General features: G+C 35.4%; 1 protein-coding gene across 1 annotated transcript in view; it reads left to right on the top strand.

Moving 5' to 3' along the window:
• The window catches only part of VMP1 (vacuole membrane protein 1), a 111,674-nt gene that overhangs the window by 35,978 nt on the left and 63,601 nt on the right, over positions 1–12,095 (top strand). The window contains exon 6 of the mRNA XM_045525624.1: positions 6,723–6,890. Within this exon, the coding sequence (XP_045381580.1) occupies positions 6,723–6,890 (168 nt within the window). The remainder of the gene's footprint in view (positions 1–6,722; positions 6,891–12,095) is intronic.

The raw sequence follows: 12,095 nt of genomic DNA, 5'->3' as shown, positions 1-12,095 counted from the left end.
AACTGGAAAATGTAATACAGCTCATGAGATTAGATATATGGCACTTTGAAATGAAAGCAAAACCAGATGTCCAATATGTCACAAATAGCTGAACTATATCATTGATTTGATTTCATTTAGAATGACTACACTGAGTTACCAAAAATTAAAAGAACCTTGTTTTTTTTTTTGCCATTTTTCCTTAAGAAGTACTCCCTTTATTGAACTTTACCTTTGTACTCAGTACACCCTTTTACATGTGTTGAGCCTCTTTTAAAGTCTCAGACTGCGTAGCATACAGTCTATTTTGGCAAATGTTCCATGTGTACCTGAGGAGATTATATATTTGGCTACGGTTGGGTAGAGTTTTCTATGTTGTTCAGATCTTCTGTGCTCTTATAATTATGTCAGTCTACTTGTTTTATCAATTAATGAGAGATGGGCATTGAAATTTTCAGCTATAATTAGGGATTTGTTTATTTCTCTGTTCTGTCAGTTTTTGCTTTATGTATTTTGACACTGTTATTGAGTTCATCCACATGTAGAATTGTTTTGACTTCCTGAGAATTAGCCCTTTTACCGATATCAAATGTCCCTGTTCATCTCTTTACTCTTACTTTCCTGGGTCTTGATATTTAAAGTGGGTTTCATATAGACAGCATGCACTAATCCAGTCTGATAATCTCTGCCTTTTCATTTATATGTTTGTCCCATTTGTAATTTTTTTTTTTTCTTTTCTTTTTGAGACAGAGTCTCGCATTGTTGCCCGGGCTAGAGTGAGTGCCGTGGCGTCAGCCTAGCTCACAGCTACCTCAAACTCCTGGGCTTAAGCGATCCTACTGCCTCAGCCTCCCGAGTAGCTGGGACTACAGGCATGCGCCACCATGCCCGGCTAATTTTTTCTATATATATTTTTAGTTGGCCAGATAATTTCTTTCTATTTTTAGTGGAGACGGGGTCTGGCTCAGGCTGGTCTCGAACTCCTGACCTCGAGTGATCCACCCGCCTCAGCCTCCCAGAGGGCTAGGATTACAGGCGTGAGCCACCGCGCCCGGCCCCATTTGTAATTAATGTAGTTATTAGTATGGTTGGGTTTAAGTCTACCCTTAACTATTTGTCCTGTCTATTTTTTTGTTCCTTTTTCCTCTTTTCGTGCCTTCTTTGGACTGAATATTTTTTTAGCATTTCATTTTATATATTGACTCATTTGTTATACTTCTTTTAAAATTTTTAGCGTTTGCCCTGAGGTTTGCAATGTGCTCTATTAACTTATCAAAATGAACTGTTAAGTGTCATTTTATCATTCCATATATAATGTAACAACTTTATAATAGTATTCTTTGTTTTCCTCCTCCCATACTTTATGCTTTTGTTGTCATACATTTTCTCATACTTTTTACTTATAAATATGTAATAAACTCACAGTTCTTTGTTATAGTTTTTGCTTTAAACAACTAGTTATCTTTTTTTTTCTTTTTATTGAGACGTAGTCTTGCTCTGTCACCCTGGCTAGAGTGCAGTGGCTCACTGCATCCTCAAACTCCTGGGCTCAAGCCATCCTCCTGCCTCAGCCTCCCAAGTAGCTGGGACTACAGGCGTACACTGCCATACCTGGCTAATTTTTCTCTTTTTTGTAGAGACAGAGTCTCGCTCTCGCTCAGGCTGGTCTTAAACTCCTGGCTTCAAGCGATCCTCCTGCCTCGGCCTCCCAGAGTAATCCTCACACTAGGATTACAGGGGTGAGCCACCAAACACCCAGCCTAGTTATCTTTTAAAGAGGTTAAAATGAGGGTAAAAAGTCTGTATTTCCAGTGCTTGTCACTCCTTTATGTAGATTCAGGTTTCCATCTGGTATCATTGTCTTCTGTCTGAAAACTTATTTTAACATTTATTATGGTGCATATCTGCTGGAACAAATTTTTTGGCTTGTGATTATGTGAAAATTTTATTTCATCTTTATTTTTGAAATATATTTTCCCTGGGTTCTAGATTCACAGGTTTGTTGGTTTTTTTCTTTCAGCACCTTAGAGAAGTAATTCTATTGTCTCTTGGTTTGCATTATTTCTAATGAAAAGGCTTATCTGTTTTTCCCTCTAGATAGTATGTAATTTTTATCCCCTCTGATTGTTTTTAAGATTTTCCTCCTTGTTGAGTTACAGCAATGAGATTATGATGTGCTTGTGATAATTTTCAGCAGTTTGATTATATGTTTTATTTTCTTTGTGTTGATCCTGATGGGGGTTTGTTCAGTTTCTTAGATCTGTGGGTTGATATTTTTTCATCAAATCTGCAAAATATTTGGCCATTATTTCTTCTAGTATTTTTCTGCACATCCCTTCTCCCTTGTGATTTCAGTTACATTTATATTAGACTAATTGGTATTGTCCTACAGGTCACTGAGATTTATTTTTCTTTTCTAGGCTTTTCTTTCTGTGACCTTTTGTTTGGATGCTTTCTGTTGACTTGTCTTCAAGTTCTCTAATATTGTCTTCTGGAATGTCTAATCTGCAGATAACCCATCCAGTGAATTTTCTACTTAGATTTTATATTTTCAGCACTAGAAGCTCCATTTGGATTTTTTTTAATACTTTCCAATTCTTTTTTTATTGTATTTATGTTTTCCTTTAAGTTAGAGATCAGCAAACTCTTTCTATAAAGGGCCAGATAGTAAATATTTTAGGCTTTGTAGGCCATAGGGTCTCTGTTACAGCTAGTCAGTTTCACTATTGTAGCACAAAAACAACCAGAGTCAATATGTAAATTAATGTATTCTTTCAAACTTTATTTACACAACAGGTGGTGGACTTGGATTTGGCCTTACAGGCTAAAGTTTGCCACCTCCTGCTTTAAATTCTTCCAACATATTTATAATGACTGTTTCTCCTAATTCCATTATCTCTGACATTTCTGGGTCTGTTTCTGTTGACCAGTATTTCTTCTGGTTATGAGTCATATTTTCCTACTTCACATGTTTAGTAATTTTTTATTTTTTATTGAGTGCTGGACATGTGGTGTTAAATTGTTCCTTGTCTGGATATTGTTATTTTCCTTGATAGAGCATTGATATTTTTAATTTTTGTTTTGTTTTGGTGGGCAGTTAAGTTACCTGTGGATTGGTTTGATCTTTTTTCTGGTTTTTTGTTTTGTTTTGTTTTGTTTTTTGAGACAGGGTCTCACTCTGTCACCCAGGCTAAGCTGCAATGGCATCATCATAGCTCACTGTAACCTCAAACTCCTGGGGTCAAGCCATCCTCCTGCCTGCCTCACTCTCTCAAGTAGCTGGGACTACAGGAGTACGCTATGACACTCTGCTAATTTTTCTATGTTTTTGTAGAGACAGGGTCTTGCTCTTGCTCTTGCTCAGGCTGGTCTCGAACTCCTGACCTCAAACTGTCCTTCCGCCTCAGCCTCCCAAAGTGCTAGGATTACAGGCCACAGCTTGATTTTTTTTAAGGGCTTATTTTAAGCCCTGTCAAGGCCAATATAGAGTAGCTTTCACTGTAGGGCTAATTTAGTTCTACTACTAAGGCATGACCTTTCTGGGTGTGAATAGTTGAGTCTCTTCTCCCTAGCTGGTTGATCACAGCTGTTTCCCAGTCCTGTGTGAACTCTGGAAATTGTTTAGCTTACAGTTCTCCAGTAATTTAGTTGTTTTTTTGCACAGCCTGATGTAGTCTCACCTTAGCATTTTGCAATGCAGCTTTGTATGCCAAAGTCTCAAGCAGACAGACTGGAGATTTCCAGAGTTCTTTCTCTCTTGTAGCTCCCTCTTCTCTGGTATTCTGCCCCATAAATTTCAACTGCCTCAGCCTCCCTGAACCCTGATCTCCTTCTCAACTCAGCAGGAACTCCATGTTTTGCTTGGGCTCTAACTCCCACCAAATTTTGGCAAACATAGAATGTGTCTGCAGACGAAAAGCTGGAGTCATCGTATGGTTTCCTCATTTTTGTATCCCTTCTCTTAGTAATCAGAAGCCCTGTACTGCCTGTGGTACAATGTCTGAAAATAATTGTTCCTTATATTTTGTCCAGTTTTCTAGTTATTTGCTGTAGGAGTGAAAGTCTGGTATCAATTACTTCATCATGCTCTCAGGCAGAAAACCATCAGCCACAGGCCAGCATCCCTAGACATGATCCCATAGAGTTGGAACCTGTTTCTCAGTACATGTGTTAATTTTATACTTTATGGTGGTTCTATCCAGTTAGCCTTTTCTATTTATACTATAGCTGTGTGTGTGTCTTTGCCTCCTTGTTTCTATGTTTAATATTGTTAAAATGTGACTTTCTTATTTGATACATTACAGTAGGACTTGTACTTTTTAGAAAATACACTTAAAAGATTAAATTATGTGTAACTTTTAGAACTTCTAATCAAAATTATTTTTTTAGTTTTTTCTTTGGATTTTTCGTATAAACTTGTAATTATTTCATTCAGATTGGTTATGTTTAAGAACCATTAAGCTATCATGTTGAAAAGAACTTGAGAGGTTTCCTATCAGTTAATATAGTTTAAACTAAAATGTCAAGGTATAGGCTGCTAAACAGGGTCTTGACAATGAACAAAGGAAAAAGTGTTCATTTTGTATGGGAACCACCACATCTTCCTCTAAGGCTGAGTAATCATGACTTATTAGTGCGGTTATGGAAAATATATATCAGTTTAGTTGAGTGAATGAACAGACTTCTGTAGAATAAAGAAGTCTCAAATCAGGCTTGAGAAAAAATTCTCATCAGATTGTTGAAAATTTACATTTTAAAAATCACTAAAAATTAAAACTATGAAGAACTCTTATTTTATTGGATAATGTGTTTAATCTGTTGGGATACATTTTTTTTATCTATATTTCTGGGGTAGAAGTATAGTTTTTTCCTTCCTGTATATCCCAGAAATCTTGTTATTTTAGGGCAGTTCCATTTTTGTTCACTTAAAATTTATTTCTACACTTCAGCTTTAGCCTGTACCTGTAGCCAAAGAGGACAGTTACACAGGGACAGCATAGTCAAACTCTTAAATTTTTTCTTCTTTTTCTTGGCATTCATATGTCTCTCGTGTTTTCTGACAGTAAAGGTGGAAGTTGTTTTTTTTATTAATTGCATCCGATAGCTGTACCTATGTGAGGAGAAATATTTCTCTAATTATGCAAGTTATTGTGAATACCACAAGCTTTAAGCTCATTTTTTTTTGTAGGATCACAAAATCTTTTTCCCTCAACCGTGAAATCTCTTTTATGTATATACTATTGGAAGAAACAGTTATAGATTTCATGGTTAATCAGTTTTTCAGAAACTTAAATAATCAAAAGCATTCTTTAAAAAAATCTTCTATAATTATTCTAAATTCAAATATTAATATTTATGCATTTCTAAATTAAAACCCAAGCAAAAGAGGAACAAAGAGTAAAAATTCACATAGATTTTTTTTTGGTCTAGAAAAAACCTAATAATTAACTGATTCAGTGCTAAGTGTAGAACTTTATTTTTTGGATTTTATTTTAGCAGAAACTGCCTATTGTATTTAGGAATAAACATAGCTTAGATTTATGAACAACTTATTTATATTAAAATGAAACAAAATTTTGTTATCTTGATACTAAATAGGATTTCTTTAGTGTTTTATTTTCATCATTACATCTTACATATTTTGAACCACAAATTCTTTTACCATGTGATCTTAAGAGATTCTTTTATACACAGACACTACTTACTTTTGGGGGGGACTGACTCATTTATGAAAAATCAGTGGAGAAATTTTTAATAGAAACTTCCAGATTCAGAAAGGTCAAATTCACACAATATGGTTGGTAACAAAATCTCGTGTGTGTGAGTAATTTTATTCCACTAATAACATATTTTTCTTCCTAACAGCTGATGGCTGTATGCTAGAGGGCATCTGTCAATCTATGCTTAAGGGACCCAGGAATTTATGTTTTAACCAACTCTCTAGTTGACTCTATACAGACACCTCATCTTGTGCTTTTGGGAACCATTGTGTTTAAGACTTTATCACACATCTAAAAATTAAAACATTTTAATTTATGTGATTTTTGTTAATTTGTAATATTTCAAAATAAAGGAACAAAGCAGTATAAAAATTTCCATAGAAAAAATTACTTTAAAAGAAAAACTCACTGATACTGTTTTCACAGTTTTAGTTTTGTTTTAGGATTTCACTGGAAAGGTTAAATGAGGTAGTTATTTCACCAACTCAATTTTATGTAAGGACAAAAAAATGATAGTCTCAAACTGTGCCTAAAAGAGCAGGGGTTCAGGAAGTTTTTATGACAGAGGATAACATTCTGACAAAGTAGAAATATGGATAAATAGAGTAAAACCAGATCAATGGTTGGCCAGGGATTAGGATTGGGGGAGGGGATTGACTACAAAGGAGCACAAGGGATCTTTTCACAGTGATGAAAATGTTCTTTATCTTGAATGGTTTTTGTTATATGGCTGAATATATTTGTCAAAACTCATTGAAATGTAGACCTAAAAAGAGTGACTCTTACTATTTATAACTCAATAAATATGAATATTTAAAAAACTCAACCAGGAAGATATCTGGGGGAGGATTATTTTCTGAAAGTGCTAACTGCATTTTGAAAAAAATTTATTTAGACAGAATTTTGTTCCTCAGAAACTAAGATTTTTCTTATATAGTGATTCATATACTAGTAAAAGAACTTATATATTGATAATTCCTTTTATTAATATTTTTCATCAGAAATTTCTTGTTTGTTTTATAGGGTCCACATATAGCCTCAGTTACACTTGCTGCTTATGAATGCAATTCAGTTAATTTCCCTGAACCACCCTATCCTGATCAGATTATTTGTCCAGATGAAGAGGGCGTTGAAGGAACCATTTCTTTATGGAGTATAATATCAAAAGTTAGGATTGAAGCCTGCATGTGGGTAAGATGTGCATTTTCATATTTGTCTAAAACTAACCTCACCATCTTGATACTATGTTGTACCTTCCTGAAGTGGAATCCAAACATAGTTAGTCAGTAAATGATTCATGAAGTCACCAACTATCTACTTCCAAGGCAGAAGAAATCTTCTAGGGCTTCTCCTATTTGTGAATGTCATTCAGAAGAGAAGTGACAATGCCAAATAGACAACAGCAGGGAAAAGGAGTATAGGTGATGGAACTACAGTTAACCCATGAACAATGGGGGAGTTAGGGATGCTGACTCTCTATGTAGTCAAAAATCCATGTAACTCTTGTTTCCCCCCAAACTTAACTATTAATAGGCTACTGTTGACCGGAAGCCTTACTGATAACATAAATAGTCAATTAACACGTATTTTGTATTAATATATGTATTATATACTGTATTCTTACTTATTGTAAGCTAGAGAAAAGGAAATGTTAAAATCATAAGGAAGAGAAAATATATTTATTATTCATTAAGAGAAAGTGGATCATCATAAGGGTCTTCATCCTTGCTATTTTCACATTGAGTAGGCTGAGGAGGAGGAAGAAGAGAAGGGTTTATTTAGTCTTGCTGTCTCAAGGGTGTCAGAGGCAGAAGAAGTGGAGGAGGTAGAAGGAGAGGCAGAATAGACAGGTACGCTTGGTGTAACTTGTATCCACGTGATTCAAACCTATGCAAGAGTCAACTGTATACTACTTTGTAAAATTTGTTCCAGTGTTTATATACCTGATAAACATTTAGCAAGTGGCTATATATAAATATTACGTTGGTAAATGTTATATTTCTCACTGTTAGATTAAAATACTGTGTGTGTTCTTAGAGGACTCATTTCATTTTCTGAGTTGCTATGAAGTAAAGTCAGACATTTCTTGGATAACATCTTTAATGGCAGATGTATTTTAATATACACACAAAGCTTTTTTTTTTTTTTTGGAGACAGAGTTCACTCTGTCAACCTGGATAGAGTGCAGTGGTGTCATCATAGCTCGCTGCAACCTCAAACTCCAGAGCTCAGGCTAACCTCTTGCCTCAGGCTCCCAAGTAGCTGGGACTACAGGAGCTTGCCACAACGCCTGGCTAATTTTTCTATTTTTTTGTTGAGACAGGGTCTTGCTCTTGCTCAGGCTGGTCTCGAACTTCTGAGCTCAAGCTATCCTCCTGCCTCGGACTCCCAGAGTGCTAGGATTACAGGTGTGAGCCACTGCACCCAGCTGCTTTTTTTTTTTTTTCCTTGCTGTGTGCTTAAATTCATTCAGGTGTCCATCATTGAGGAAAAACTTATTTGTTAAAAACTTCTGTCAGCATTTGAATTATTTTTTTAATTAATCATTTGAGTTTGTTATGTTCCTGTGACTTTTTTCCCCTAGCAATTTCTAAGGAAATTAGAGATTATGGAACAGAGCACTTAAAAATCTTAACTCATTAAAATGTACACAAATACCATACCCACAGAAGAGGCAGAATTTTGAAACATAGTTAAGTGTTAACAATCACATTTTGCTTTAAGGAATTATAAAGGAGCTAGAGCAAGAGTGAGACCCTGTGTCTACAAAAAATAGAAAAATTAGCTGGGCATGGTGGTGCACCTGTAGTCCCAGCTACTGAGGTGGCTAAGGCAGGAGGATCGCTTGAGCCCAGGAATTTGAGGTTGCAGTGAGGTATGATGATGCCACTGCACTCTAGCCAGGGCGACAGAGTGAGACCCTGTCTAAAAAAAAGGAGTTATAAAGGAAATGCCATATGTTCAATTTGTCGATTATGAAAGACAGGAAAAATTGTCATGTTTCCTGTTGCTGTTTTATAAACACTGGAAACACAGATTCATTATACTAGTTGCATATGTTTTATAAATTTGACAACATTAGTCTTTTGATGAAAAATTATTATTAGAGACTTAATTAAGCACAGGAAGTAACAGGACAGCTTGAGTAATTTCCCTACCCACCATTAAAAAGAAAAAAAATTATTATTACAATAGCTTGGAACATTCTGGAAAACATACGGTGTGTATAAATTCAGTTTTCTATTTTTCTTAATATTGTTATTTTAAAAATTACTTACGGGCCAGGTGCATTGGCTCTTGCCTTTAATTCTAGCACGCTGGGAGGCTGAGGCAGGAGGATTGCTTGAGGTCAGGAGTTTTGAGACCAGCCTGAGAAAAATCAAGGCCTCCCCCAATCTCTGCTAAAAACAGAAAAAAATTAGCTGGGCGTCATGGCGCAGGCTTGTAGCTCCAGCCACTTGGGAGGCTGAAGCAGGAGGATGGCTTCAGCCTAGGAGTTTAAGGTAGCAGTGAGCTATGATGGCACCACTGTACTCTAGCCAGAGCAACAGAATGAGCCCCTGTCTAAAAAAAAAAAAAAATACTGATGTAGCTGGATTAACACTAATGCCAGCAAAGAAAACACCATCCCAGTTGGCAGTGATAACTGCCTCCTTCAAATTCCCATAGTGTATATTGTCTGTAGTACTTATTAGGCTTGGCTTCATATATGCCTTAAATTAGTTAACTTGGCTAGTATTATGGCTTTCTTTCCCAAATAAAAATTTAGGATCTTAAAAAATATGAACCATACCTTAAATGTGTTGCCCTCACAGCAATAAGCATTAAGTTTTGCACATAGTATAGGAATGTCAGTAAATACTGATTAATTGGTCAAATGTTTGTTTAATTTTCTTGTTTTCTGCTTTGTAACTATCTCTTGTTATGCAAAAAAAAATTAACACATCAGATTATGCTTAAATTGGTTCCTTTTCACATTTATAAGGACAGTCTTTTCAACAAATGCTGCTGGGAAAATTGAATATCCACATGCAAAAGAATGAAGTTGAACCCATACCTTACACTATATGTAAGAATTAACTCAAAATGCATCAACGGTCTAAACTTAAGAGTTAAATGTATAAAACTCTTAGAAGAAAACATAGAGACAAATCTGCATCATGTTGGATTTGGCAATGATTTCTTATATATAACAACAAAAGCACTGGAAACAAAAGAAAAAAATAGGTGAATTGAACTTCTTAAAACCTCTTGTACATCTTGGGACTACAGTCAACATCCACCTCAAAGAGGTCGTGTTATCCTCATCACGTTGGGAGTGTCCATCAGTATGTCTATCTTACCTGGAATTGAGCCTTAATCCTTACAGTTTCTGAGAGAGAGAGAAAGAAAGAAAGAAGGAAGGAAGGAAGGAAGGAAGGAAGGAAGGAAGGAAGGAAGGAAGGGAGGGAGGGAGGGAGGGAGGGAGGGAGGAAGGAAGGAAGGGAGGGAGGGAAAAAAAAACCTCTTGTACATCTAAGGACACTGTCAAGAGAATGGAAAGACAACCTACAGAATGGGAGAAAATATTTATTAATTACAGATATGATAAGGGTTTACTGTTCAAAATATTAAAGAATTCTTACAAGCCAGCAACAAAAAGACAACTCTACTTGAATAGACATTTTTCCAAAGAAGATATACAAATGGCCAAAAAGCATATTAAAAGATGCTTGAGATCATTAGTTATTAGAAAAATGCCACGTGACTCTCTTGCAGTTCAACTCCTACCTAAAAGAAATGAAAACAGGGAGTCAAACGATACTTGTACTTCACTGTTTAGCAGCATTATTCAAAGTAGCAAAAAAGTGAAAACTTAGTGCTACTCTATAGGTCAATGGATAAACAAAATGTAGTGCATAATACATACAATGGAATATTATTCAGCCATGAAGAGGAATGAAGTTCTTTCTGATATATGCTACAATTTGGATGAACATTGAAGACATTATGTTAAGTGAAATAAACCTGACACAGAAAGAGAAATATTGTGTTATTTCACTTACTGAACTATCTAGAAGAAGCAAGATCATAGAGACAAAAGTAAATTAGAGGTTATGAGGTGTGAGGAGTGAGAAGTTAATGCTTAATGAGTATAGATTTTCTATTTGTGTGATGAAAAATATTGCCAATAGTGGTGATTGCACAACTGTGAATGCAGTTAATGCCAATGAATTCTACAATAATGGTACACACTCATAAAAAGTCAGTAGTATGTGAGGTTGGGAAAACCTAATCATGGTGGCCATGATTCTCATAGTTTTCCCTTTCACAGTTTGCATTCTCTGTGTCCACATTGTTTTTTTTCCAGGGAAATGTCTTGCTTGATTATAAAAGATACCTCGTTTAAAATTTTTATCTAATTTGTACGTCGCAAATTAAAATATCTTTGCAGACATCACTGTCCTAAATATATTGACTCAGTAAAGTCATTAACATACCTAGTACTTCCAATTACAAGATAAAGAATCTCAACCTCAGTTTCAACTTGTTCTTAATAGGCCTTTAGAGCACATAAATAGTGTGATATTTTTGATCAGTAAGGTACCTTTTTCAGTTTGCATCTTTTTGAACTTCCTTAATTTGCCTATTTCACCAATGCAAGGTTCCACAAACTTGCTTTTCATTCATGAATTCCACAAATAGTTATTAAGCATTTAAGCACTAGGGATTCAGGATGAGCAAATCTTAATGGTCTCTATACTCATTGAGCTTTACATTCTAGTGGGGGAAATAATTATCATGGAAAAGTGTATATGTAAGTGCAAACTGTGATAAGTGCTATGAAGGAGAAATCTACTGCATAACACTAGAATTTGCCCTCATCTGAGATTCAAGGAAGATTTTCATGAAGAAACCATGTTGCAGTTGAGATCTAAGGGTAATGTGGAGTAAAGGGGAGATGGTGGTGAGGGTGGGGTTGGCAGGAGGGCAGAAGAGAAAATAGCATATGTGATAACTTTAAGATAGAAAGCACCACTTTTTAAGGCTATTTGTTTAGACTTAACTGTTAGTTAATTATTACTATTAGTTCATGTATTATTATATTATTGTGGTGGTGGTAGTGGTACTGGTAAAATATATACATAACCTAAAGTTTACCATTTTAATCATTTTTAAGTGCACAATTCAGTGGCATTAATTACATTCACAATGTTGTGTAACCATCACCAGTATCCATTTCCAGAACTTTTTTGTCATCCCAAACAGAAAATCTGTATCCATTAAACAGTGACTTCTCATTCCCTCTTCTTCCCTACCCCAGTAACCTGTATTCTATTCTGCTTTCTGCCTCTATGAATTTGCCTGTTCTAGATATTTCATATAAGTGGAGTCATCCAGAATTTGTCATTTAGT

Source organism: Lemur catta, chromosome 15, assembly GCF_020740605.2.
Source record: "Lemur catta isolate mLemCat1 chromosome 15, mLemCat1.pri, whole genome shotgun sequence".
Lineage (NCBI taxonomy): Eukaryota > Metazoa > Chordata > Mammalia > Primates > Lemuridae > Lemur > Lemur catta.
The sequence above is the reverse complement of the archived record's forward strand: the minus strand, read 5'-3'. Positions and strand labels throughout refer to the sequence as shown.